General features: G+C 57.6%; 4 protein-coding genes across 7 annotated transcripts in view; 2 read left to right on the forward strand and 2 right to left on the reverse strand.

Moving 5' to 3' along the window:
• Positions 1–9,711, reverse strand: part of OGDH (oxoglutarate dehydrogenase) — a 36,028-nt gene extending 26,317 nt beyond the window's left edge. For all 3 annotated transcript variants that reach the window (XM_074928701.1, XM_074928699.1, XM_074928700.1), the window contains exons 1-2: positions 9,629–9,711; positions 6,188–6,437 (exon numbers count right to left, since the gene is read on the reverse strand). In XM_074928701.1, coding sequence (XP_074784802.1) covers positions 6,188–6,409 — 222 coding nt within the window. In that variant the 5' untranslated portion in view covers positions 6,410–6,437; positions 9,629–9,711. The remainder of the gene's footprint in view (positions 1–6,187; positions 6,438–9,628) is intronic.
• A 1,631-nt stretch (positions 9,712–11,342) lies between these two features.
• Positions 11,343–12,946, forward strand: LOC141971380 (interleukin-1 receptor antagonist protein-like). The gene is made up of 6 exons (XM_074928702.1): positions 11,343–11,477; positions 11,571–11,619; positions 11,727–11,916; positions 12,024–12,194; positions 12,304–12,449; positions 12,537–12,946. The coding sequence occupies exons 1-6, from the start codon at positions 11,437–11,439 to the stop codon at positions 12,747–12,749; spliced, it is 810 nt and encodes a 269-aa protein (XP_074784803.1). The 5' UTR covers positions 11,343–11,436; the 3' UTR covers positions 12,750–12,946.
• A 774-nt stretch (positions 12,947–13,720) lies between these two features.
• CKAP2L (cytoskeleton associated protein 2 like) lies at positions 13,721–21,660 on the forward strand. Its single transcript, XM_074928539.1, has 9 exons — positions 13,721–13,779; positions 14,854–14,920; positions 16,698–16,767; positions 17,588–18,723; positions 19,165–19,357; positions 20,015–20,170; positions 20,685–20,748; positions 21,066–21,213; positions 21,306–21,660. Exons 1-9 carry the CDS (start codon positions 13,752–13,754, stop codon positions 21,547–21,549), a joined length of 2,106 nt encoding a protein of 701 aa, XP_074784640.1. The 5' UTR covers positions 13,721–13,751; the 3' UTR covers positions 21,550–21,660.
• Positions 21,661–22,387: 727 nt separating this feature from the next.
• LOC141971208 (cytosolic purine 5'-nucleotidase-like) lies at positions 22,388–27,759 on the reverse strand. Of its 2 annotated transcripts, none has more exons than XM_074928376.1 (18): positions 27,579–27,759; positions 27,045–27,118; positions 26,828–26,945; positions 26,647–26,742; positions 26,463–26,554; positions 26,306–26,363; positions 26,116–26,209; positions 25,966–26,019; positions 25,779–25,862; positions 25,595–25,636; positions 25,405–25,515; positions 24,533–24,599; positions 24,285–24,455; positions 24,033–24,084; positions 23,883–23,943; positions 23,593–23,769; positions 23,339–23,440; positions 22,388–23,205 (listed from the first exon to the last, which is right to left on the reverse strand). In XM_074928376.1, the coding sequence occupies exons 1-18, from the start codon at positions 27,665–27,667 to the stop codon at positions 23,167–23,169; spliced, it is 1,581 nt and encodes a 526-aa protein (XP_074784477.1). In that variant the 5' UTR covers positions 27,668–27,759; the 3' UTR covers positions 22,388–23,166. The 2 variants fall into 2 exon arrangements, with proteins under 2 accessions (XP_074784477.1, XP_074784478.1); XM_074928377.1 differs by having other exon boundaries at positions 25,405–25,512; positions 27,579–27,758.
• Positions 27,760–27,997: the final 238 nt, after the last annotated feature.

The following is a 27,997-nucleotide window of genomic DNA, read 5'->3' on the forward strand; positions in this document are numbered from 1 at the left end:
CACTATGTGGAAACTCCCATGCCAGTTCTCCATGCCCTTAACAAAGCAGTTATCACCTCTGTTCCTGTTCCCCTCAGCAGATGGGTGCTTCTAGGTGTTAGGAAAACAAAGCAAAACACCCAAAAAAAGCCGACAGACTTGGTGTAATTTTGTGGTTACAGCACTGCTGGAAGAGCCCAGAGGCATCCCAGGCCAAACCCAAGTTAACCTGTCTACTTGGAGAAGCAGTAATGGACCTGCAGAAGGGGAGCGACCAGCAGAGCAAAGTCCAAGCCACGTCCTCCTGGCACGCTCCCGCCCTTGCCCTCGTGCCACAGAGCAATAGCAGATGACAGAGGCAAGGTGGAGGCGTCTGCGCGCCTGCACGTACCTGAGACACCAGCTAGAGCAAACAAATCCTGTCAGATTTGCACTCTGGTTTCAGCCCAAGGGTCTCTCCACTAACTGGGAGCAAGAGCCCAGCGCTCAGCGCCCTGCACGCCTCGTGTCTGCGGAGAGCAGCAAACCCAACCTTGGTGATGCAGAGACGGGCGAAGTGCTGCCCAGCCAACCCCAGCGTGTTTAAACCAAGTTGAAAAGAGCCATAAGAGCAGCTCCAGCGGTGATTTGGGGAAGAAAAAGCAGCTTCTGCACCGTGGTAGCAGGGTGGAGAGGACTGAAGACCAGACTTCTGCCAGAGGAGCACCAGCTCTCCCCCTTCCCTGTAGCTCCTCCGGCTGCAGAGCCCATCACATGCCCCAGGAAGCTATTTCCAGCCCTGATTTACCCAGACGCCCCATCATATGGCTGCACAAGGTGATTAAATTTAGAAATAGGTCACACTGAAGGAACGTAAATAAAATCTGGAACAATTTGGCACCATAACTGATAAACAATAGCTCCCTCAAAGAAAAAAAAAAAAAAAATTAAAAAAAGAGCAAAGCCAGAAAATGTTCAACCCCATTCTGATTGCTGTCTGCTAAAGGAAATTTCAGTAGGAAAAAAAGGAGAGCTGCTTTTTGTACGATCCTCACTCCTGGGCACTGGTGAGAGCAGCCCAAGCCCCTACCCTTCCCCAGACTCACAGAGATCATGGGTGCCCCAGAAGCCATCAGCTCCTGAGAGCGGGAGGACCGAGCACCCTGGGATGTGGAGGAATCTGGCTGGCAGCTTTGCTCAGTGGTTTAAGGTTGTTTAATGTACTGGAAAATAAAGGCAGGCAAGAGAAAGGGAGCATCTGCTAGCCTAGGGAGGGGGCTGTCAGCAGTGCTGGGGGAACAGGAACAGAGCCAGGAGGCAGCAGTGTTGCCTTTATGACTTCCTCCCTTCTGACATTCAACAATATTAACCTCTGGGAGATGCAATTTGCTTCTGTTTTGAAAGAAGTTCCTTTTAAGCTCTCCAAACAAGGTGCAGCACCGGCTTGGTCAGCTCAGGCACCTTCGCTAAATGCTTTATTGCCCAACGTAATTAGAGAGTATTTCAAACTGCCTGACTGCAGGCTTTGCCCCTGATAAGCACTACAAAAACATCAGCTTTCAAGTTGTTGATGTAGTTTTGAATACAAGAATATTCAAAGGCCACTCCAGGGTTTCTGGTGACCCAGGGAGGTGCCCCTGGAGTTCACATATCCCGTGGGAGAGTCTGACAGGGCCCCATCAGCGTTATCCTGCGTTATCACAGGAAAGACTTCACCTTAATCCAGCACTCACCAAAGGTAACAGCAGTAATAAAGCTCATTGGGTTATTTCCCTCTGACCCTCTCCATGCCCGGAGCAGCCCTACAAGCACTCCTCCAGCTCTCATAGGCTGCAAGTATATATATATATAGGGTATAAGATATATAACAGGGTATAAAATATATATATATAGTAGATAAAAGAGCTCAGCTTCACTCATTTTTACCAAGAGGGCTCAAAGCCAGTATGTCCCTGCTCCCAAGTGCGTAGGCAGCCCTCAGCTCTCGGCGCACTAAATACCACCAACCCCAGGTCCCTGTTGGGATGGTCCCACGGCCACGTGTCCCACCACGGCCACAGCACAAGGCGTCAGCCCGGCGCAGCCTTCCTGGCACTCCTCTGTGCCAGCGAAGTGGGACAGGAGAGGCAGCTGACTGCAGCAAGCCTGGATAGGCCAGGCTTTAGAGGGGTTTTGAGCTCAAGTCTGAGAGCAGAGCTCACCACGGGCTTCTCTGTTGACAACAGCCCCAAAACCAGCTCACCCAGTGAAACCAGCATCTTTCACTTCGTTTATCTGACTCGGTTGCTAGAGAAGGGCGTGGGCTCAGACTGCTACATCCCAGCCTCCGCCACAAAGCCAGCTCAGAGGTCAGGAATGCATGGCAAGGAGAGAGGGGTGACATCTTCCACCTGCTGCAGGGCACCTCAAACTGGACTGGGGCAGCTCCAGGCTGGGAGGTGCACAAAGGATACATGGCCTCTACCTCCAGCTCAGGCTGCCTCCCTGCTGCTTCTCCTGCCACGGACTCCAGGGTACAGAAAGCACCAGCCACACCTGCTCCGCATGGCTGGCAGGCCAGGCATCACCTCCTGCGTTAGCAGGGAGAAGAGGAGGAACATTCAGGGATTAAGGCTGGAAAAGGAGGTGCCTGAACAAAATTTACAGCAGGCAACCTTTGCTGAGAGTAAGGGGCCAAGCAGCGATCGATGGGTTCGTGCTCTGCACATTGCCTTGTCCCTTGTCAACATAAACAAGGCCCTTTGGTTCTCCAGGGTGCTCGCTTTTGAAGATGGGGGTTGAAACCCAAACATTTCAAACTCTCAAGCAAGATGACTACAAAATTCAGCCTGGGCCCCTGTTTGTGAGCACGACTGCAAAGGACACAGCAGAAGCACCTGCCAGGGATCTGGCCTCACTGCAGACCGCAGGTTCCTGCCGTAGGGCTGGCGAAGCTGGGTTACACAGCACGGCCTACACACACTGTGGTCACAAAACCACTTTGATATAAAAATCAAAACACCGGCATATTAAGAAATCCACGTTAAAGACTGATGTACGTACATATGGGGAGAGCTGCATCCCTTCAGCAGTTTAACCCAAACACAAGGGATGCTCTTTAGGAAGACTGAGCTCATCGCAGAGCTCTCGGCCACCTGCCCTGCAGGCAGCGAGTCACTTCAGGTGCTGGGGACATGGCAGGGGTTGTGCCCAGCACCGCTGGCAGCCAGCATCATACCCGAGTGGCGAAGAGGGGGCATGAGGAGCGTGTCCCTGCACCCTCGGGACACGGTCCCAGGAGCAAGCCTTACCCTGCGGCAGCCCACCAGCAGCGACCTCCACCTCCTCAGCTCCTTTTTCCCTAGCTCTACTCTTGGTTGCTCATCAGACTCAGAAAGTGGAGTTCAGCTGAAGGACTGCATGCAGAAAAAAGTCTAAAATAGCTTTTTTTAAAAAAAAAAAAAAAAAAAAAAGGTCTTCCCTACTCTAAACAAGCAATTAAGTATATTTTACAGCTTACACCACCAGTGTCTGCACAAAGGAAGTGAATTAATTTTGCTCAGCTGGGACGGTCGTGCTGGCTGGAAGGCTCCTGGGGTTTTGGTGACAACAGCAAAGTTGTCTCCTGGCAGAAGGTCTCACACTCACCAGCACAAAGCAGCATGGCAAGGCGCAGCCCGTCCCTGCTCTGTGCAGGGAACTGATAAGCCGCAGCCAGGTCTGTGTGACAGCCTGGCTTTTTTTGGGAACTCCACCCTCAGATCTGACCCTGCATCTAACGGGATGGAGGCCAACACTTATCAGGGACAGGGCTGACACCATCCACTGCTGCTGCAGCGTCATGCCAGAGGGGACACAGGCTGGCAGAGACCGCTCGCAAGCCAAGACAAGGGACAGCCACAACCCCGATCCTACCACAGCAGCTTGGTGTCCCCATCGAGGATGGGATGAGCTACAAAAAAGTGCAGAGAGAAGACAGGGGCAAAGCTAGGAGCTGGGAATGGATCTTGGTGAGCCCACCAGAATGAGGTGGGATCCATCCAGGAGAGACGAGTGAACAGCAACAACAGCAGAAGCCACAGCAAGGCCAAGTGCATCAGAGAGCAACAGCAAAGGCTGCACCGAACCTCAGGTATCAGCCGCACCTCAAGTTCTGGGACATGGAGCTGGATTTTGCAGGATCACAGCATGATTCAGGTTGGAAGGGACTTACAAAGATCATCTAGTTCAACCCCCCTGGTCCAACCCCCTTTCTGCCAAGCTGGACACCAGCTCGATTTTGTTTAAAAAGCAGTTCCTAAGACTTGCTTTTGACACTACCAGTGTCAGGCTCACTTCCTGGCAATGACAAGACCCCACTTCATTTTCATGCTGCTTCTCCTACTGCCAGAAACCATTCCCAGCCCCACTGGAGGCAAAATCTTGTATCAACTCCTGCACTGCTCTCTAAGCACTTAGAAGTAATTTAAAAGGGACACTGATTTCCAGGGGTGACTAATGCACATTTGCAATTCTTCGCCATAAACACAGGGGGCCTGTGGAGGTGGTGGGAGCTCCACTCTTGTAGGTGCTCAAAACTTGGCCACACAGGCCCTGAGTGACCTGGTCTAGCCATGAAGCTAGATGTCACCTCCAAGATGGCCACGCTAAAGCAGAGGCTCCAGAGGCTCCTTCTAATCCTAATTTCTCCCCCAATTTCTTCAGATGAGAATACATGAGGACTCCTGTACAGCACCACATTCACTGCCTACCTGCCAGCAAGCTGATGAAACTATAGGGACTACGTTAAAGAGGAGACAAGAGCGGAAGAGATCCAGAGGTCTGGCCTCAGGACCCAAATACACCTCCCAGCCAACTGCCCCTGTTAATCTCAGTTTACTTTCACATCTGCTCAGAGCAACATTCAAGCCTGAGCAGGGTCTGTAGATTAAAAAGCCAGTATCAAACCACAAAGCCTCTTTGCCAAAGACACAATTGTGCCTGCCATTGGGACAGGTGTGGTGTAACCCTCACTTGTTTTTAATTTATATTACAGCATTTAGATTCATGGCTTTTAATTCCATATCCCATCTCTGAAGGACTCGGTTGCACCACACATATGTGCACTTGGGGAGCTCTCAAGTCACTCTCTGACAAAGGGCACAACCCAAATCAATACACTTTGTGTTTTCTGAGTCTGTGTTACTTGGCTCAGCCACCCATTTGCCTCAAAAGCAGCATAAAGTCAACATTGTGAAAATCCAGCTTTGAGCCTACCTTAATACCTTTACAGCATGCTACAGGCTCTGCGTTTTGGATGCATGGGACCGCGCCATTGAAAATACACTCAACACTGATGCAGGTGTTGGGGCATGAGATTCCTTACTCACCCTTGACTGCTCATTTAACCATCACAGTTTGCAGACTGCTCACGTGCTACTGAGCAAAGAAAATCCCTGCTCTACATCAGGACATGTACAATACTGTCTTAAAAATCCCCTGGGTAATGCTGAGACTTAGTCACCACAGGAACATTTTCCTTGTGAAACACTGGGGTTGGGAAGAAATGCAGTCAGGTTTCAGAAAACCTCTTCCCAGCTGAGCCCTCACCTGATGGACTCGACACTAGAGCTGGCCTTCTGACTGGAGGAGCTTCAGTAATTCAGATCCAAACAGACCTCTGTGCATACTGCCCACAGCCAGGTTGGTTTCCCAGTTTTAAGTTAGGGAGTAGCTGGTGGAAATCCCTCTGGCCACCAGACCCAGTTCCCTTCCTCAGGCTGCAGATCAGCAGTCTGGCTTTATGAACACAAGCTCAGAGTCAAGCTTAGCTACAGCTCCAACATGTAACACCACCCATGCCTGAAGCAAAAAGGAAACCAGTCAAGATGTAGAAAATACCCTCTCCACCCCACCCTCCACTCCAGAATAAATCCTCTTGATGAGCCATCAGAGCTGGAAAAAATGAAGCATCAGGAGTTGGTTAAAGGTGGATTTCCAGAAGGCATTCTTTGTATCCGCTGTGATCCAGGATGCTGCCTGCGTCCCACAAGCCCACTGCATTCCCTCTTGAACAGAGAAGCTCCTCTTGGCTCTTGCTCAAGGAATTGCTGATGTTTCTTTCGGGCAAAACAAGGCAGAAGGACCATCCACAACCAGCCGGCCCCTCTGGCTGAATTCAATCCTTCGGACGTGTGCACTTACCTGAACCCACTGCTCAGACACACAGAGAGAGAAGCGAAGGCAATATCCTGGCAAGGTTGCTCCTTACCTTATGTACACTTTTGGGATTTTCCAGCCAAGCATAATACATTTCCTCCACGTAGTTTGAACTAGTCCCACTCAAAAAAGGCTCGGCAGCCACCGGTGCGCTGTAGCACCTGATCTGTTTAAACGTCCTGGGTGCTGCCGGCCTGTGTTGAGAAATTGTCTTTACAGTCTGTGAGGCCGTCAACGGCCTCAGCTTTGCTGCACAAGTCCTTAAGTTAAGCATGTTTGTCCTGTTGCCTCCACACAAGCTCCTGTTGGGAGAGAAGGGAAAAGTGGGTTAAAAATTACTGCAGGAGAGCACAGAGAGAGACTACCCCTGCTCCACCCACCCCCCTGTCAGCCCCAAGAACGGAGAACTGAATTTAGGATCTGGTTTTAAATCAGATTAATCCATCCACCTCGTCCTGAAGCCAAGTCCCCAATGGCTGGAAAACTATTTTTGCTCAAGATGCTCAACACGGCCAGGTCTGCCTCCCCCATCCCTGCTCCATGGCATCGTCATCTTCCCCGACGCAACAGTGAAAAGTAGATTTGCTTAGTGGGGTTCCCAACACCAGCCTCAAATGAGCCGCTGCACATCAAAGGCACCTGCACCTTTTTATATCTGCACCGTACAAAATAAGGCAGCTTGATGGTGAAACACAGCCTGGATTCATGGTATAAGGTATCAGGTTCCCCCAGCGCTTTCCTCTTTAGTTCTTAGGCAACGACATCTACAACTTTTCCAATAATAAATCCATAAAGTATTCTTTGATTTCTTTCGATTTTTTAATTCTTCCTCTGGGAATCCTCTTTCTGTTTGTTTTAAACAGGAAAATCCGCTCTATGAAACTCAGATTCCAGCAGGAGTTGGACGCTTTGGCCCTTCAATGTCCCGTTTGCAGGGACACTGTACAAGTTTAAAGAAAAGTACTTTAAAGCACCATGCCCAGAAGGGTGCATAAAAAAATTGTTACCAGATGGATTTTAACACTGAACATCAGGTTTTTCTTCACACAGAGCTGATCAAGTCTAGCAGGGTACACTCCTCCAGCTCTGTGCAAGCCACAGAACAACTCTCATCATGCTGACCCAACATGGAAGCCTTTTCCATCACTCTCCCAGGTGGAGGATCTTGGCCTCAATTTTTGCTGTGTTACTCACACCACAGCCACTCTGCTTGGCCAAGTCACCTGTTTGGGTTACAGGCACCAGGATAAAGCTGGGAAGAAACCATCTATGGGAAAGACCCCTCATAAAGTATGGTGGTGTAAAGCACTTGGCATGTTGGCTCCAGGGCAGACCACTTCATAGCTTCTCTGTAAAAGCTCAGATCCAAGAAGGCCAACGTGGTGGAAGGACCCAGAAAGGGGCTCTCCCCTGCCCAGAAAACCCAGAAGAGCAACCCAGAGCCAGTGTGGGACCTCTCAGAGGTCCACCAGCAATGTCCACCTTGCAGCTCATGGTGGGGTGCAGCCCCACATGGACAGGGAGGCCTGGGGTTAACCATGCTCCTTGTCACACACACCCAACCATCAGCCGCAGCCCAAGGGAAAGCACTGGAGCAAGATCATCTCAGGGAGAGAGCCAGCTCCTCTTGGAGCTGCCCTTTCCACCCAGCTCCTCCCGCAAAAGGCAGGACCCGAGGCTGGAGGTGACCCAACTGGCCAGTTTCCATATCCCCAACCAGTTTAATGAGCAGCAGCCCAATGTCAAAGCAGCTATCAAGCGTTCACCGTATTAAAATGAAGTTTCACAGCTGAGCAGAGAAAAAAAATACACCTTCATTACTGGTGTTTCATCAGCCACGCTTCCAGATTTTCTTTGCTGTTCTGACTACTTGGCATGGCAGCAGCTACACTTCCTGCCTCAAAACACAAGATTTTGGTCCAAATAGCCCGAGGAAGACCTAGGATCACTTTAACTCAGCCAAAGTGTTTTCAGATTTACCCCGAGGAAAAAGTAAAGACCACTTGGCCCTTCCACCCTGCTTGCTCCCTTCTGCCTGCAGTCAAACCTGGACCATTATCAGGCAAGAAATGGCAGGCAGGAGCAGAAGAGAGAGTGCGGCAGCACAAGATGTTTTCCCAGCTTACCCTCCTCAGGTTTAAGCAGCATAACACAGGCAGATATTTTAGAGCCGACTGAATTGGGTGTCGGCGCACAAGAATGCACATGGCAGGGAAAAAGCTTTAGGACGAAAGAGTCGCCGGTGTCTCTGGCTTTGGTGTCTGGTTTCGGTGCTGCTGCTCAGCAGCGTCCCGGTGACCTCTCTGGAAAACAGGGGGGTTAATGCCAAGGTTTGACCCAAAAGGAGCAGAACCAGACGGTCTTTTGAGGGTCTCTCACAGAAAGGGTTGGCTTTGAAGGCACACAAGCCCATGCCGCACCACAAACCAGGGCGAGCTCGGAGCAGGAATGTTTCCGAGGTAAATCATAACAGCACACAACGACCAGGAGCAAGAACGTAGGAAACCAAACCCAAGATAACCGATACAGGGGTCACGCATGAACACAAGGTTCATGCACAGAGTTACAGCTGAGGAGAGAGTAAGGAGAGGAATCCCCGGCTTGCTGGCCAGGCCCTCCTGGGCACAGCTGGACCACAGCCCAAATTTCACCGAGAGGTCAAACAACAGGAATACTCGTAACAGATTAACGTCTGGGACGGGTGAGAACGTACCGTTAAGCAGATTAAGGTACTAAATTTGACCTCTGGCAGCCGGGATTTGTGACACCTGCCCCTAAAGGCAGCTAGTTGGGAACCGGTTGTTTTGGGGGGGTTAAAAACAGAACAAATTCAGCGTTAAAGGAAGCAGCGGGCCCAGCGCTGTCCCAGGGCCGCGGGCTCCGGGCCCAGCTGCTCCAGCACCGGGCGCTTCGGGCCCGGCGTAGCCGAGGGCCCCCGGGGCAGCCGGAGTCAGGCGCTCACACTCTCCAAGGGGTGTCTCACGGCGCCCGCCCGCCGGAGCCCCCCGATGCCGCCGCGGAAGGCCCCGCCGGCTCGCAGCGGGGGATGCACCCGCCGGCCGGGCCGGGGCAGCCTGGGCGGGGCAGAGGGGGGCCGGGGGGGCCCCACGTGCGGGCGGGCGCGGGAAGGGGGCGCGGGACACCCCGCCCGCCGCGCGCGGCCCTTACGGACACAGGAACGCGCGCGCGCGCCGGGCCCGCCCCCGCTGCATGCTCACCAATCAGCGCCCGCCGCCACCGCCCGGGCCTCGCGACCTTCCCGCCTATAGGAGCGTGGCGAGGCGCCGAGCCGCCTTCCCATTGGCCGCGCCGGGCTGCCCTTCTAGCAGCAGTCCCGCCTCCCCCACGCCCCGAGGCGCCCGGGCGGCGGCGCCAAGGACACCGGAGCGCTGCCCCGGCCCCGCCGGCCCGGCGCGCCCTCCCCCCGGCCCTGGCCCTGGCCCTCGCCCCGGCCCCGCCCCGCCCCGCCGCCCGGCCCCGCCGCGGTACCTACCGGCGCGTCCGTCCGCCCCACTCGTGGCCCCGACTCTGACAGCGGCCCCCAACCGCCGGCTGCCGCCCCGCCCCGCGCCGCCCCGCCCCGAATTCTGCGTCACCGCGTCGCCACGCCCCCGCCTGCCGCCACGCCCCGCGCGAGCCCGGCCAAGGCGCCTGCGCGCCAGGCGGGGAGGAACCCCCAGGGGCGGGGGCAGGGCCGGGGCCGGGGGTGAGGGTGGTCGCCATGGTTACCCGGCGCGGCCCGTGCCTCAGGCCTCGGCCTGCGGACCCCTAATACGCCCTGGGGCCCCCACCACAGCCTGGGGACCCCCACCATGGCCGGGGGACCCCACTATGGCTTGGGGACCCCCACCATGGCCGGGGGATCCTCACCACGGTCTGGGGACCCCTAGTACGCCCTGCCCCCCCCCCCCCCCCCCCCCCCCCCCCCAACCTGGAGACCCCACTATGGCCTGGGGACCACTAGTATGGCCTCGGGACCTCTGCCACAGCCTGGAGACCTCCATTGTGGGGACCCCCCAACATCCCCCCAGTGCCCTGGGGATCCCCACCACGGCCTGGGGTCCCCACTATGACCTGGGGACCCCTGCCATGGTGTGAAGGACACCCTGGCCTTGGGGACCTCAGGCCCTCAGGGGCATCTCAGCATGATGACAGCCGGCGCACCTCGCCCCTGCGTGGGGGACAGGCAGAGCTGGCTGGGGGCACAAGCAGGACTGGGCAGGCAGGAGGTGCCCCGGGGAGTTCCGGAGTTTCTGGAAATTTCCTGCCGGGTGAGTCACCCCGAGTCGAGGAGCCACGCAGGGCTGGTCAGCACTTCTGGGAAGCGAAACTGGCCCCAGGAAACCACCCCAACAGCCCGCGGCCACGCAAGCCCAGCCACGCACTTCCCTGGCCCGGCCAGCATGGTGCAACCGCTGGCAGCCCAGCTGGACGTGCGGCATCCTGGGGAGTGGGTGTGCTGCTTGCTGGGGGGTGACGAGGTGTGACCCGAAAGGCACCGCATCTCCCAGGGTGGGCACAAGGGACTGGGGGGACTGGGGGGTCCTACAGCCTCTGATATGGGTATGGTGGGGACAGGAGGGTTGATGGAGAGGGCCCCGACGGCCACAGTGCTGCAGAGCCATGGGCCCAGGTGGCGCAGGAGGAGGCTGTGGGGAAATGGCAGAGCAGCAGTGCTTGCAACACTGGCCCCTTCCGGGGCAGCCACGGTCCCCAGCTCTGACGAGGATGGGCATCATTGTGGCCCCGGTGGGATGGGCCTGTGGCTGGGGCAATTCCTGCTGGGTCAGCCAGGCTGCCAAGGGCCGAAACACGAGCATCTGCCCCACACATTGACCCCAAGCATCACCCCTGCTCTCTGCCCCACACACTGACTCCAAATATCACCCTTGTTCTCTGCCCTCGCACCCATCCTGAAGCATCACCCCTGCTCTCTGCCCCACACACCAACCCCAAAGCATCCCCCCTACTCTGCCTCACACACCAACCCCAAAGCATTGCCTCTGCTCTGCCCCACACACAGCCCCTCCCACAGCCCCACAGCACTGCTTGGGGGCAGCCAGCTCCCCAGCCCTCCCAGTCTCACTAGAGGAACTGAGCAAACCCATTGCGAAAGGTGGAAATCCCGCCCTGACAGTGCTTCCTTCCAGAGACTCTTGAAAACCCAGCACACAGACGCCAGACTCAGAGAGTGCCCAAGTAACGCTGCAGGCAGGACAGGCAGGAGCAGGCAGCCAAGTGCCACAGTACTCAACAGGTACCGACAGGTCTCTGCGTGGGCTTTTCCAGTCAGCAGCGGCAATGGCATTCGTCCCCGATTTAGACACACTGGAGAGCAGCAGGTAAGTGTGGCTGTGCCAGAAGGGACGCTGGGGACATGATGTTTCCCTGGTACCATGGTGGCCCTGGCTTCACCATCTCCCTTTGCCTTTCAGCCTGAACGAGGAGACATTTTATGACCCTGACTGCGTCTGCCTGCAGAAGGTAACACAGGGGTGGTGGAAACAGTGAGGTCCCCATGATGGGGAAGCTGGGCTCTCACCCCACATCCTGAAGACGGGCTCTCACCCCACGTCCCCTTTCCTTCCCAGAAACCTCGCCTGGAGTCAGAGGTGACATCACCCGGAGTGGGCATCCAGGTCACCGTGACCAAGGAACACCCTGCCAGGAACTTTCGCCGGGCCGCCATCCTTGTGGTGGCCATGACCAAGCTCCTGAAGCAGCCAACGCACAAGGACTTTGCTGACAGTGACCTTGCAGGCTTTCTGGATGATATTTTTGGTAAGGGGGGGTGGCGGTTGGGGTGTTACCGCAGCTGGGGGAAGCTCTTGGGGATGCACTTGAACCTGGGAGCATCAGCATCCCCCTGACCGTCTCCCTTCCTGCAGAGCCCGTCTCCTTCCAGAGGGTTGAGAGCAGCTATGCCAAGGCGCCCGTCTACCGCTACACCCGCTCCCAGTCCTTTGACATCCTTGACATCGACCAGAAGTGCTTTGTGCTGGAGTCACCCACCCAGCTAGTGGCCCTGCACCTTCAAGGACCTGATGCTGGGCGGAAAGGTGAGGGGACACAGTCCTTACACAATGTCCCCATCCCCAACCCCGGGACCACCCAGGAGACACCCCACAGCCCCAAGATCACTTATTAACCCATCTCTTCTCTCTGCAGTGAAGCTCAACATCGCTCTGTACCGACCCCGGACATCACAGGGTGGCCCAGGGACTGGGCGGATGCCAGTTGCACTGGGCATCAAGGGCTTCCAACTCTACATGTCATGTGTGATGAGTGGTGCTGAGCCTGTGCTGCAGCTGGAGGTGAGTTGGAGGTCCCACTGGCTCCATAGCCCATGGGGAGGGGGGCTCCATCCCACCCTTAACCCTGTTTTGCCCCACCAACTTTAGGAAGCTGACATCAGGAAGGACATCGAGAGCGTGGAGCTGACCCGCTTCATCTTCTACCGCTTGGACAGCCCAAACGAGAAGACCACGCGCTTCGAGTCAGCTGCCTTCCCTGGCTGGTTCATCTGCACCTCCCTGCAGCCCCGCCAGCCCGTTGGCATCACCAACCAGCCTGACCAGGTCAACATTGCCACCTATGAGCTGAGCGGGCACTGAGGGGCCTCCGTGCCCAACCAAACCCAACCGGCAGTTGCCGGTTTTCAGGCTGTATGTACCGAGTACAAACCCCCGCACTGGCACCCCCATCCTCCCCATCTATTTCATGTGAAATAGCAGCTCTGGGCCCTGTGGGTCTGAGGTACCCCAACTTATCCCTATTTATTGTGTCTATCCCTTGCTTTTAATATATATAATTTTACTGGAAATATTGTGGTATTGTTATCGAGAATGGGGGTATTTGTTGATAATGAAAATAAAAGGTTTCCCAGGATGGCGTTGCTCAGTTCGTTGCTCTCACAGGGGTTAAGTGACGTGGGGGTAGCTTACGGATGGGAAAATCCTGCTGTTTCGGCTGGTTTGGGGGCTCTCCAGGCCTGGGTGCAAAGCCCAAGGGGTACAGGGTGGCCTCACACCCCTGGGACCCACTCCACACCCACAGGACCCCCCCAAACCTGCAGCTGGGGGCCGGGGCTGGGGTGGGCGGCCCAGGAGTGGGGGTCACCCACAGCCCCCAGCAGCCCCCCGGGGCTGCCACGGCTGTCCCAGCCCCTACCACCAGCTCCCAGTGTGCTGCGGTGGGCTGTAGCATGACATGACTCGGCATGACTGACATGGCATCATACGGCACGGCATTCCACGCTACACCGGCCCACGCTAATTGACGGAAATCGGCTCTAATTAACGGGGCAACCGCCGCCCGCCCTCGCCACGCCCCCGCCACACCAGCCACGCCCCCTACACGCCCCCAGCACGCAGTAAGCTCCGCCCCCTCTCGGCCCTTCTCCCCGCCTCGTCCCGTCCCTCAATGCGGACGCCGAGGTGGACTCGTTGTCCCCGCCTCCCTGCCCGCCTCTAGCCAATCAGAGCTCCTCTCGCCCGCCGGTCCGGCGGTTTCTCGCTCTCCATTGGATGGTTTGAAGAAGGCGGTGGCCAACGGACGCGGCGCGGCGCTGGGTAGCGGCGGGCGGGCCATTGGCCGCGCTGAGCGGAGCCGCCGGCATGGAGCGGGCAGGGGCGGCCGCGCAGGGTGAGGGGCCGCGGGGGTGCTGGGGGGTGCGGGCACGTCGGGGGAGAGCGGAGGGAGGTCTGGGCGCCGGTGGGGGGTGATGGGAGCAGGGGCTGGTATGGGGCGGAGGGTTGGAGGGCGCTGTGGGCCGGCGGCGATCAGCGGGGACCCTGCGGGGTGCTGGGGGGCAGGAGGTGACCTGGGGGGTGCTGCGTTGGGTGTGAGCTGAGACAGGCTTGGGTGGCCCGGCGGAGTAGGGGGCAGGGAGGGACTGGGTGGCCTCTGGGTCTTTGGGAGGAGCGTTGGGGCGGTCTCGGGGGGTGAGAGCGTCGCGTACGCAAAAGGGTGCACACGGGGTACGCACAAAATGTGTACTGATGCGGTTTGGGAGGGCAGGAGTTGTGGGGGGCCTTGGCGTGCTGGGGAGACTGGGGGCACCCATGGGTGCTGCGCTGCTCTTGGGGCCCTGTGGAAGCTTTGAGGCAGTGTCAAGGGAAGGGGGTGGCTTGGGGGGCTGGTGGGGGTGGGACTGAGGTGCCCTCAGAGCCCTGGGCATGGGCTGTCAGATGAGAGTGGGACAGGGGTGAGGCCCTGGGGACGGGGCGGTGCTGGGCTCCAGCCAGGCCAGGCTGTCCGGCCACGGGATGCCCCAGTACTGCAGCCAAACAGGGGCTGTCAGAGGTATCCCCTGTCCCCTCTATTGAGAGGCTCCTCACTTTTCCTGCTTGCCTGTGTTAGCAGAGGGCTTGGCCACGGCAGGGTACAGGCTTAGGGGATCATTGCCAAGGCAGGGCTGTCAGCAGCATCTCCCCTTTCCTTCTGCAAACTGGCCAAGGCCCACACAACTGAGGTTCTGAGTTGCATTATGCTGTGAGCATCAGAGCGTTCTGGTCTCCATGTGCCGATAAGCCCCTTGGAAGTATCACGTTCATGAAAATACTCTGGGATGCTGGGAACAGCATTGCCAGACTCGGCCAGGGAGCTCGGGAGACCTATATGGTACTGCTGTGAATGTAAAAGAAATCCATTCTTGTCGGTATTTCAAATACCAAGGTTGTGATGTGTGCACTGCATTTTCCTACCTTCCCTTCACAGGAGAGCGAAGAAGATGGCTCCAGGAGTACCTAGTGGGCAAAGAAAAGCTGAAATGCTCGACTGTAAAGTATGCTGGGGATGCTGGGGTTGGACTAGATGATCTGGCTTTAAACTGCCACAGGGGAGGGTCAGGCTGGGCATGAGGAGAAAATGTTTCCCAGCAAAAGTGGAACAGGCTGCCCAGGGAGGGGGGAGTCCCCATCCCTGGGGGGGTTTCAGGGCCGTTGGGATGAGCTGTGGGGGATGTGGGGTAGGGGAGAACTTTGTAGAGTCGGGCTGAGGGTTGGACTCGATGATCCCGAGGGGCTTTTCCAACCTGAGTGATTCTGGGATCTGTAAAAGCTCCTTCCAACCCAAATCACTCAGTGATTCTCTGAGGTAAAGCTGACTTCCCAGCTTGCCAGTGTCTGCCCTCTCTCTGCAGCGATTCACTGACGCACAGACAGTTGCCTCTTGCCAGGATCCTTCTGTCAAGGCAGCAACTGGGGGCAGCTCTGCCCCCACAGCGCCCCAGCAGCACTCTCTGGAGTTACTGGCAGCAGGAGCAAAGGGATGGTTTGAGTGTTGACATTTCCTGCTGGTTGATATTGTTTCTTCTGGATATTTTCTGAGTCTCTATGAAACTTTCTCATCTCAGCTCTGGCAGAACAGGTCCAATAGCTCAGCTTCCTAACTGGGTCTTGAAGAAAAGGTGGTTCAAGTCTTGCTGCTGCTTGTTAATGGCAGCTTTCAGTGGCATTCTGGGATAGGTTAATATTAGGAAGGGGCATTTTCAGTGTATTTAAAAGAAATGTTAAATGAGTTACCTGGCTGTGGGATGCCTTCGCTGCCTTTCTCGGTTCCTCTGGAGCCAGGCTGTGTGTGGATATGCAGCTCGCAGGCTGCGGATAGTGAGACACCTTTCTGCAAAGCTTTTAATTAAAACTGCTCATGCACTTGACAAATCTGAACGCTTGAAAGACTCCCCGTTTCAGTATTTCTGATGACATTATAGCGCAAAGGAAGCCATAAAACCTCTCCATGGGGAGAAGATAAAGGGAAGCAGGATCAGAGACCAGAAAGAGCCAACCAGTCCCTGGTGCCAGGCTCTGGAAAACACCACATAGCAATAAGGAGAGAAGATTCATGATCTTTCTTTATGGCAGAGTACACCACTTGTGTAGAATGGAGGACAATACCCTAATTCTCTGGGCTCCTTCATTGCAGAAAAATATCTGCACAGGCATTAATCTTCCTTAATGGCTGAGCTGCTAGCTCCAGAGTGGAGGGGTGGGAGAACCCTGTAGCTGGTTGCTGTCAGAGGGCTCCAATTCAGAGAGGAGGAGGAGGATGACAGGACAGGGTGGAGCTGACAGCCAGGGCTGCTGCCCCACCTCCCTGCTTTGCTGCCACCGCCTGGGCTCACCATGGCGGGGTAAACCCTGGCTGATGTGCCCCAAGACACCCCTGCGACCTGCAGCACGGCAGGAGCCGCCTTGGCTGTCTGCAGCATGCGGGGCAAGGTGGGGTGGTGGCCGGGGCAGCAGTGTCAGGACCCTCCAGACCTCTTGTAGTCTCCTGCCTGCCAGGCCCCCCTGCCTGCAGGAACCATTTTGGTCACTTCTGTTGTCAGTGGAAGCCCTAAGTTTTGCGACAAACCTGCATGTCAGTGGTTTGTGTTGCTTTTCTGTTGTCATGCGAAACAAAAAGAATTAATATTACATGGTACTTCCTTGACAGCTTTTTTTGATTTCCAAAAGCTGCTCATAAGCTCCTGTGACGGAGACACCCAGCAGTGTTTTAGATATTTAACCTTTTATGCAACAGCTGTTAAATAACCTGATCTATTGTTTGGCTTCCTACAGACCCTGTTTAAAGGACAAGACGAATTGCCTGAATCCACCCGCAGAACCAGTCTCTTCTAAACTAGGGCATGTAAGTAGAAATCTTTTGAGTCTAGTTTTGTATTTCACACTTGAAGCGAGTCTGAGCAGAACAGGATACCCAAATCAGGGTAGTGAGTTCCCAACCCTGCCGGCGTTGTTATCCACCCCCGCCAGGATCTTTATTTTCTCATGCGGGCTCATGAATGACACAACACTAATACGATGATCAGATAGATCCCCTTTATTCTCTGATTCTGGTTACATTTATAGTACTCTTAAGTTCCGTACACACACTTATCTGTCCTCTAATAGGCTGCATGCTATCTACACATGCTGTCCACGTGCTTCTACAAGCATTTGCATTGGTTAATTGTATTAAATACAATTAAATTCTACAATCATTTGTATTGGTTAATTGTATATAAAAGCCCCAAACTTGCCAAACTACATCATCCCATATCTTGCTTTGTTCAAACTAGTATGCTTTTGCTGACCACAGGTGTTTGGTTTTTGCTATCTGTACAGCTACTCCTTCTTTTGCTAGCTTTGCCTTCGGCCTTGAATCTACCTGTCTGCATTAACTCCTGTCTAATGGACTCCTCCACCGACCCCAAATGGGGTGCAGTCAACAGATTGCTAAATAGTTGTCAATAAGTCAACTAATTATTTTTCAGAAGAACTTAGCGTGGGAGACTTATCCTCTGCCCATGTGCTGGGGGGTGTTGTGTTATTATTCTGTTGACAGCTGCTTTGTTACTGCAGGCCCTCGTGGATGTCTCCTGGACTAGCAGGGCTGGGGCAGGAGCCAGCTGCCAGGGTTTGAGGAAGCTGAGCTCTCCTCAGCGTTGAGGTTCACTTTGTCTCTCCAGGTTGACAGGAACAAGAAGGATGCTCTCAGAAACACGGCGAAGGATGCTCAGAGGGATGGCAAGCTTGTTGCCAAATCCACACAGCACACTGGCCACGCTGCTCAGCAGAAGTCTTCAAGTACCTCCCAGAGAGCAGTGGTGGTGCGTCCTGAGCAGCCGAGAAAGAGGACAAATCTTCCCACGGGGCTTGTGCCAAGAACAAGCCACACTATACAGGCCAGAGGAAGGCTCCCAACTTCAAACTCTGGTCACCAAAATCCAGCAATGAACAGGAAGCCTGCACAGGAGACTGTTAGTGCTGCAGCACCTCAGACTAGCAGTGACCACCCCCCTCCTGGGGCACCTTGCTCCCTAACTGAGGGCCTGCAGGACAGGCCGGGCTGTAACAAAGAAAACGTCCAAGCACAAGCCTCTGCACAGCCTGTGCTGAACACAGTTTTTCAGTCTGATGGAAACAATCTTGGGAACAAGAGACTCTTGGCTCACAGGCAAAGCTCAGCCAGGATGTCAAGAACCATCACAGGCCCAAAGGACAGAATTAATAGCTGTCGGACTAAGGAAGAGCCTATTCAGGATAAATTCAGGAAAACTCTGCCAGGCTCAAAAAGCACATCTCAAAAACCAAGTGTCAAAACTCAGCCGTTGCAGCCCCCTCCGTTACTTACTGCTTCTGCTAATTTGCTACATAAAAAACCAGGGGCAAACCAGGAGAAAACTAATCCGGCAAGGCAACCCGTAGGAAAGCCACTCGGCATGCTTCCAGGGGGAAATCTTAAGCACCACAGTCGGCCACCCCAAATGAAAAGATCTCCTGTAAAACCTGCACCCTCCAGCAGGCCCCAGGGGCCCACAAACCTGAAACCCAGCCTGAAGCCGTGTGGCCCCACGCAAGGGCAAAGGCCCACGGCTAACAGGGAGGCGGGTAGGAAGGATGTGAAGGTGGTACCTGTCGGACGCACAGCATCATCCCGAGCGACAGTCCCCCAAAACCACCCTCACAGCACACACAGCTCCGAAACTCAAGCAATTAAGAGTGATTTTACAAGTAGGAGAGATAGGCTTAAATCAGAGCTGCCAAAGGCAAGCGGCATACAGGCTAGGCGTGTTCCCAAGACCCCATCCGCTGCAGATCGTAAGTAAGTAGCAGCTTTGGCCAACTCTGTCCTTGCCTCCAGGGGACGGCAGAGTTTAAACTGTTTAACTGGGTGAACCAGCACCAACCTGCTGGAAACAGGGTCCAAAGTCCCCTTATCAGTGAATGCCTGTTGGAGGTTGATACCCCAGAGAAGAGCAGGGTGGGGATGCGATTTGGTGGTACCTTGGGTTCTTCTCCCACCCATTCAGCACGTCGGAGGAGAGTGTGCAGCTACTCTCATGTTTTATCTTCAAGGCACACTTAAACTTGAGGGGGTTTTCCTTTCCCAGCCTAGAGCTCAGATGCGTTTTTAGGATAGATAGACTTTTTCTTCCCAAGCAGCGGAAGTTGGCTAGAGGGAAATTGCAAGGGAAAAGAGCAGCCTGGCAAGTGGTGGCTGTCTGCTGGGGCGGTTAACAGTGATCCCTTGGTGCTTTGACAGGAAACAGCTGGAGGAGTGGTTGGCATCCAAAGGCAAGACATACAAGCGGCCACCTATGACGCTGCTCCAGAAGAAGCCACTGAAACTGTCCTGGAGAAACGTCAAGGTGGAAGAGAAGCGAGAGAAACCAGAGCAGCTCTGCCTGGAGAAGATCAACAACATATTAACTGAGTGCCTGAAGCTCATCGAGGAGGTAATTATGGGAAAGGAGCTGCTTGAACCTTCTGGAGCATCCCAGGAGTTGAGGGCCATGTTCCCAAGCAGCACCGAGGTGTTGGGAGCGTTCTTGCTCCCTTGGCTGCAGTTGCCAGAGGGGTAACATCGTATGTAGGGAAAGTAAAAGTCCCCGTGGAGTTACATAGAGGCCAAAGGCACACAGTGAGCTGTGCTAAGGGGGAAAACAGAGCAATACCCAGTCACAGGGCTCGCATGGGTCCTCGCTGGTGTCCTGGTACCTGGCAGCGTGGTGTGCAGCAGGAATTTCTGCAGCAGCAGCCCGGGCTGATGGAGCCAGTGAGAGGTACGTCCCTGGTGGACCTCACAGCTGCCAGGGAGGATCATCCCAGGAACGCTGAGCACCAGCCCTGTGCCAGGACTTAGTGGCTCTGCTGGTGCCAGCACTGAAGAGTCTATCCCTCAACACCCCTCTAGACTTGTTTTACCAAGGGGAAAATAGAGGCAGAAAAGCTGTTACCTGTCCAGGGTCACGTAGGAGACAAAACTCAGACTCTTCAGACCCTCCTTTTCCTAGAGAGTGCTGGGAGAGCGGTTACACCAACAGCTTCTCCAGTGCACACCTCTGGCCCTTGCAATTGCACCTTTCTCTAGGACATTGCCCTTCTTCTTGTAGGGCGCCAAGACAGAGGACCTCTCTGCGGTGTTGTCCCAAGTGCCCCAGGCAGAGAAATTTGCCAAGTTCTGGATTTGCAAAGCGAAACTGCTGGCCCGGGGCGGCCCTTTTGACGTGACGGGGTTGTACAAAGCCGCAGTCTGTGCTGGTGCTGTGGTGAGTGAGGCACGCTTCTCTTCAGCAGCTCCCTGTCTCTGTACCCCCCAGTTTCCTCAAGATCTAGGGGTTGGATTTTGGGATGAGTTTAGCAGCACTAGTCACTGGTAAAAAAGCCTTTTAGAGCTGCCAGTCCACTTTTGTCACGTGGAAATGACTTTGGCTCCAATCAGCCAAGCAGGCAGTGCTGTGTGGGCACGAATGGGGCCGGGGGAGGATGGGGAGGACACACACACCCTGCGCTGTGTCAGAGTTGTAGCTGGAAGCAGCGTGATGGCAGCTCTGCGTAACTGCAGCATCTGCTGGGGTTTACCCAGTCGGGGTGGACGCCTGCCCAGCCGTGTCTGGGTGCTGGGAGGTCTGACTTGGAGAAGGGAAATTCTGCAGCTTTTTGCCACTGACTCCAGCACAGGGTGTCACAATGCAGGAAAACCCTTTTCTCATATTCAGTTGTAACTCTAGTCTCCATTCCCAAGTCAGACCTACCTTGATTTGTTCTCTGCTTTCCCGGCAGCCACTACAGGAGCTCAGAGAAGTTGTCCTTGATATTTTGAAGGCTACAGACAAAACATCAGAGGGTAATGTGGAGGGGGGGGGGGCTGGCTGGAAGTGTGGGCAGGCTGGGGTTCCCTGCTGCTGCAGGCAGGGAAGCAGCATGGTTTGCAATGTGTCCCAGCACCCCGTGTCCCTGTTGACTTTGATGGAGACTGAGTGTTGTTAAAGTCCAGAATCCTGACCTCAAAAATGGGGCGAGATCCCTCTGCCAGGGCTGGGCACTGTCCAGGCCCAGCAAGGCGCCCTCGCCCATGTCTGAGCCCCGCGGTGTTGTAACCCCTTCTTGGCTGCTGCTCTCTGCCCTCTCTGCAACCACGCTGCCCTTTTCCTCTCCCATCAGGGGAAAAGGCTGCTCAGCCCGTGCCTTGGGAGCCAGCAACGCCTTGCCCAAGTGAGAGGCAGCACGCGGCGGTGACTCCCTGCCTGACGGGGAGGTCCATGACCAGCCTGCCCGTTTCAATCAAGTTACAAGTTATGTCTGCAGCCAGGTAAGGCTGAGCTGCCTGCTCCTGGCAGCAAGCACCCTCCGGGCCAGCTCTCCTCTGCAGGATTTACCTAAAAACTCTTGTCCTGTCCACAGAGGAAAGGAGTTGCTGGAGGGCCCGGAGCTGAAATTCCTGACACCGGTGCGGCGCTCGCTGCGGATAGAGCACTTTGGGAGCTGCTATCCGGAGATGCTGAAGGACCATGACCCTGTGGTGTCATCCCTCAGTGAAATCCTGGATGTTGAAGAGCAGACTCGGTTCTTTTTCCGGAAAAATGAGGCTTTGCCAGAGGTGGTGGAGCTGGAGGGGTTGAGTGTGTATCCCCCAGAGGACAACTGAAGGATTCCTGGTGGGGCACGGGCTGCTTGCTCCCCTGTGCTGCCTTGCATGCACTTCCCCGACTTCTCTTGTTGCCTCCCAAATGTGAATGTGCAGGGGTGGCACTTAATAAATAAGCCTATTCCAAATATATAAGTACTGTTTTAGAAGTATAAACACTTGCAGCCAGATGTAGCAGGCAAGGTGTGGGGTTGGAGATGTGGGCTGTTCCCCTGGGCCCGCCCCTGGCTCCTCTGCTGTGACACGATTTTCCTGCTGTAGGATGCTCTCGGTCAGGCTCTGCAGTGCTCCAGGCACCTTCCACTCTTTCGGAAGTGCCAGCCTCAGGGATTTCCTCCAGAGCTGCTGCGTTGTGCCCTGCTCAGCCAGCATCTGGCTGGTCCCCATGTGCAGAGCCCGTGTCTGTGCCAGACTGGCGAGGGGCTGGAGTACCCACGGGGCCCAGCAGCTCCCACACGGGCCCTGAGGAGGCACCCGCAGGGGGTGCAGAAGCCCTTGGGAGGCAGCAGGCTGGGCTTGTGCAGCCCTGGGCATGGCTGGGGGTCTGGGACAGGCCGGTGGGCTCAGCTGAGCCCCATTACTGCGCTCAGGGCCCTGCAGCAGCCTCTCCTGCTCCCTCAAGGGCTGCCCAGAGCAAGCAGCGGCACGAGGAGCTGGCACTCGGCCCGGCTTCGCTGCTCTGAGGAGGAAGGAGATGCGGCTGCCGTGAAGGTGGGGAGCCCTATTGTCACACTGCTGTTCCCAGCAAGCAGCAGTGCTGGCCTCATCCCACCCTTTTGCCTCCTCCCGAAATGGCCACCACCAGGCTTGGCTCAGCATCTTTATTGAGAAACCTCGATGCTGGAGGAGGGCTTGAGAGCAGTAGCTGGGAGTCCTGGTGTGGGTCTGGGGAGCACGGCAGGCCCGGCCCTCTCTGGGGTGCAGGACAGTGCTGGCAGGTGGGGAGGGGGGTCTTGGTGCTGGCTGAGGATTTGGGAACTGCCCTTTGCCCCCGTTTCCCAGGCTCGAGGGCAAAGCAGTTTTCCTTTAAAATAGCCAATTTTCTGTCTCTCTGGTGCCGGGAGTTTGAGTGTCTTCTATAAATAGAAAAGTAATAATAGCAGGTAAAAGGGATTTCCAGGGAGCAGCAGTTGCCTCCAGAACCCTCCTACGCTTGAGCAACCAACATCCACCTCCCTCCACCTGGAGCCTGGGGCACCCGAGCTGGGGGGCAGCAGCTGCTGGGACCACCAGACGCTGCATAGGGGGTTTCCAGTGGTACCCGGAGCAGCGGTGCTGCCAGCTCTGCCCGCTCCCGGGCAGCCCCAGGCTGGCAGTGAGGGGGCTGCGAGAAGCAGCTGACGCCGGGGGGAGCCATGAGTGAAAGTGGGGGCACAGGCAGCTTGGGGGGGCCCTTCTCCTGACAGAGCCGGGAGCCAGGAGAAGGGCCCCACTGCAGGGACAGAGGCATGGCCTGGGCCATGAGCTAAGGCCACCAGCCATCCTGTGGCCACTAGAGGGGTGGGTGACCATGGGTGGCTTCAGCCTGCTGCTGGCAGCGCAAGTGGTCTGGGGTCACCGAACGCCGTCCTGGGGGTGGCACCTGCCAGCTCAGCAGCTGTTAGCGCTGGGGGGGGCTCAGGCTTCTCCATCATCCTCTTCCTCCCCGCTGGAGTCCTGGGGGACCCCAGCAAAGTGAGATAGAAGGGGGGGGGGGCTCAGAGGGCTCAGGACCCCACCGGCATCAAGGGGCCAGTGCTGGGACTCCCATGCCTGGAGCCTCCAGCTGCTTCTGTCCCCTGCCACCCACCTGCTGGCTGGGGTGGCTGTGCTGGGCCAGCCAGGGGGCCAGGGCTGTGCCTGCCTCCCCCACATCCAGGCGGCTGTGCTCCACCGTCGACTCATGTGCCATCTGTGGTGGGGAGAGGGCTGGCAGAGAGGGGCCAGAACCGGCCAGCCAAGGCATCGGGTGCCCACCAAATGCCTCCATCAGCCCCATACCCAGGGAGGGAAACTGAGGCGGGGGGAGGCATGGAGTGGAGGGGAGGAACGGGAGCTGCGTACCAGAACAGGGGGTGCTCGGAAGAGGTAGCTGAAGGGGTAGTAGAGGAAGTTGATGAAGGAAGCAGCATAGAGGTCTGCATAGCGCATCAGCTGATTAGCGAAGAGTGTCTGGCGCGAGCCGCAGCGGAAGAGGCTGCCCATCTTCCCGTAGCACATGTCCATCTCGTGTGTGACTTTCTGCGGGCGCAGCGGGATGGTCAGGGCACCCAACACCCCGGGGTGTCTCCGTGGGGGGGATCTGGGGGGTAGGTTGAGCTCTGTGCCAGCTGAGTCGGTGCCCCTGGCATCACCTGGATCCGACGCTTGATGGAGCTGATGTCTGGGCGCTCGCTGCTGCCGCTGTCCAAGTGCCTGGAGTGGGAGAGACCCAGCTGGGGGCTCGCCGGGAGGGGCGCCCACAGGTGCCTGCACACACTGCCCCCCATCCCGTGACAACTCACTGGTACAGTTCTGCCAGGAAGAGATCCAGGCTCCGCAGCTCCTCAAACAGCTCTGCAAGTGCAATGGGGCCGGCTCAGTGCAGGCAGCGTCCCCCATTGCCTGGCACCACCACCACTGGCTGTTGGGGCACATCCCACCGGGGACAGTTTTGTCACTGACGGGGGCAGGAGGCTCCAGGCCACCTCTCCCAGCTGGGCTCAGCTCTGTCCCTGGCCGAGCAGGGCCCGTGTCCCTGGCCGGGTGCTGCTCACCACTCTTCTCTGTCCAGACCTGCAGCTCCCGGGCCAGCTCGGGCACCACCAGGAAGGTGCGCCAGCCCTGCCGCTTCTTAGACTTGAGGATGTCCCCGAAGATGTGGTCCCCCATGTAGAGGATGTCTTTGCCCTTCACGCCCAGCAGGTCACACACCACATCCGAGGAGCCTGCGACAGCCAGACGTCAAGAGAACTGCATGGGCACGTTCCCCTGCGCTGCCCGCAGAGCCCAGCCGGGTGCTCACCGCCAGAGTAGACGGCGCAGTGCTGGAGCGGGCCGGTGTACGTGCCAATGCGCAGCTTCCCTGTGTCCTGCAGGAGAAAAAGACCCCAGGGTGGGAGCAGGTATCACAGAACCATCAGGGTTGGAAAAGCCCTTGCAGCTCCTCCAGCCCAACCATGACCCTCCCCCTGACCGTTCCCAACTCCCCCAGATCCCTCAGCGCTGGCTCAGCCCGACTCTTCAACCCCCCCAGGGATCCCGGGGACTCCCCCCTGCCCTGGGCAGCCCATTCCAACGCCCAACAGCCCCTTCTGCACAGAAATCCTTCCTCAGAGCCAGCCTGACCCTGCCCTGGGCAGCTTGAGGCCATTCCCTCGGGGCCTGGCGCTGGGGCCTTGGCTCCAGAGACTCATCCCCCCTCTCTGCCCCCTCCTGGCAGGGAGTTGCAGAGGGCCAGGAGGTCTCCCCTCAGCCTCCTCTTCTCCAGACTGAACCCCCCCAGTTCCCCCAGCCACTCCCCAGCAGACCTGTGCTCCAGACCCTGCCCCAGCTCCGTTGCCCTTCTCTGGCCACGCTCGAGTCATTCAATGGCCTTTTTGGGGTGAGGGGCCCAGAACTGAACCCACTCAGCGAGGGGCGGCCTCACCAGTGCCGAGCCCAGGGCTCAGATCCCTTCCCTGTCCCTGCTGGCCACGCCAGGGCTGGTACAAGCCAGGATGCCACTGGCCTTCTTGGCCACCTGGGCACACTGCTGGCTCCTGTTCAGCCAGCTGGCAACCAACAGTTACTGCTAACTGTGCCCGCTCAGTGCCCACCCAACGGCACATCCACCCTGTGGTGCCCCACCGGTGCCCACTGCCGCAGTTGACCCCACAGCAGTGACGGGGTTCCCACCGTGTTGACTTGGCGCAGGACGGTGCCCTCAGCGAAGAAGAGTGGCTTGCGGGTGTCCACCACGATGAGGTCGAAATAGGATCGCCAGGGGCGCTGCGGGGTCGTGGTCTGCTGGGTGTCGGGGTGGGGGGTGTCAGTGAGGGGCTGCCAGTAGCACCCCCCACCCAGCCCACACCAGGGGCAGACTCACCTTGTCCCCATTGCTGAAGTCAAACAGGTAGGACATGATGGCCTGCAAGGACACCAGGGTCACCGCTGTCCCCCGGGAGGGCACAGCCCTGCCTGCTCTTCGCTCCCCCCCTCCAGGTGCCCCCCACCCAGGGCAGGCTGGACCCAGGGTGTGGGGGGGATGGACATAGACACCCCTTACTCACGTCGGTGTAGTTGTAATCGCTGTTGGTGGCCAGAAAGACCTTCCCCACCTCCTTCATGCGGCTCAGCAGCAGCGGCACACGGGGCTGGCAAGGGGCAAGTCAGTGTGTGGCGGGGCAGGGGGCCACCAGGACCCGGCCAAGGGGGCTAGGAGGGGTGGGGGGTCCATGGAGGTCCACAGACACTCACGTCCTTCACCACATATTTCTCCAGGTTCTCCAGCGTCTTCTCCTTCAGGCAGCCCTGCAGAGGGGATGGGTGGGGCTGGCTAAAACCTCGCCAAGGTGGAGCACCCTCAGCATCCCCCCCTCCCCGCAGCCCCCTGCCCACTGCACCCACCGAGAGGTGGACGTGGTCCATGGCCTCACGCACGTCCTGGAACATGCTGCGGAAGGACATGAAGAGGTTCCCGTGCTTGTAGCCGGTGTCGCAGCTATAACAGTCAGGAAAAGGAGGGGGGTGATGGGGGTGAAGAGTCCCCCCCCCAGATCCACCAGGTCCCAGCCCTCACCCACCATCTCCCTCTTACTTGACGTATCTGGAGCAGTTGGTGAAGAAGTCCACGAGACAGGCGTAGAGGTGGGCCTCTGGCGGGGAGGGGGCTGTGAGAGGGGACGCAGGGGGGCACGGGGACAGCACCCCACGATGGGGGGGGCACTGGCGGGGGAGGGCAGGATCTCACTCACCCGTGAGGTTGAAGAGGGTGTTGAGAATGTGGAAGCGCTTCATGTCGTCCCGTTGGATGAACTTGTTGGGGTAATAGTGGAGAATTTCCGCCCTGGGGAGGGAGCATGGAGCTGTACCCCACTCCGAGGGTCCCCCCCGTCCTTCACCCCCCCAGCCCCCGGGGTGGGGGGGTCCCACACTCACCCCTTGAGAAAGCGAAAGCCGTGGGCACAGACCAGCAGGTTCCCATGGGAATCCACCTTCAGCAGGTTCCCGTACAGGGCATCGAAGACCAGCCCCCTGCGCCGCACACCTTGTCAGCGGGGATGGGGGGGTCCCACCGACACCTCCACCCTGTGCCCCCACCCCTCACCCCAAAACTCACCGTGTGGGGAAGGTGGAATCATACTTGTAGGCGAGGATCTCGTGGGGGTACCCGATGGAGACGAGGTGCTCCAGCAGCAGGGCAAAGGCCAGCTCCTCGTAGTCAGGGGACTTGTACACTGCGGGGGGGGGCAGAAGGGCGGCGTGGGCAGGGGCTGGGGGGGTCCCACTGCCCCCCACCCTGCCTCAGTCCCCCCACCCGCACCCCAAAAACGCACTAGCCAAGGTGTAGTCCATGTCGAAGCCGAAGCACTTGATCTTCTCCAGCGCCAGGCTCCGGTTGACAAAGATGCTGGGGATGAGCGGGGAGGGGGTTATGGGGTGTCTAGGGCTGGGGGTGGCATAGAGAAGGGGATGGGGACCCCTCCCCACTTCCTCTGTCCCTGGACGGGGGGCTGGGGGGGGCCTTTGCACCCGCCCTGGCCCAGGGGCCCCACAGAGAGTTATTGGAGCAGAAAAATGGGCTTTTGAGCTGGAAATGGAGCCAGGGCCAGGGCAGGGGGGGAGACAGGACACACGGGACACGCACGACGACAGGGCAGGGAGGGGGGATGGTGAGTACCCCCCCGGCGTCTCTACATGAGGGGTGACCCCAGAGCCTCTGCCCCCCCGAGCCCTCCCCCATACCCGCACACCCGGGGGGTCCTTTCCCGAAGACCCGCTTCCCCCAGCGGATCCCCCCAACCCTCTCCCTGCACCCTCAGGTCCTGCTGCCCCCGGTCGCCCCCCCGGCCTGTTGCTCCCGGTCCCACCGGTGCTGACAGTCCCTCCGCAGTGCCCGCGGGTCGCCCTGGCCCGGGCCCGGAGCCGCCGCCGGGCCCCGCTCCCCCTCGCTGCCCATCGCCGCCGCCTCCGGCCGCCGCCTCCGGCCGCCGCCGCTTTAACGGGGCCCCGCGGGACCGCCCCGCCCCGGCCCCCGGCACCGGCCCGGCCCCCCGGGCGAACAGCCGGGACGGGACTCGGGGCACCCCGTGGTGGTGACCCCCAAAACGGGGCAGTGCCCCCCTCGCCGTACCTCCCCCCGCAAAATAGGGCAGGGCCCCCCCCGTGCCCCCCCCGCGGGGCAGCGCCCGCCCCATACACCCTCAAACGGGGCGCTGCTGCCCCGTGCCCCCCCGAAGGGGCTCCCCCCCGCCCCAGCCCGTGCCCCTCCCGGGCCGGGCCCCCCCGC

Source organism: Athene noctua, chromosome 28 (assembly GCF_965140245.1).
Source record: "Athene noctua chromosome 28, bAthNoc1.hap1.1, whole genome shotgun sequence".
NCBI lineage: Eukaryota > Metazoa > Chordata > Aves > Strigiformes > Strigidae > Athene > Athene noctua.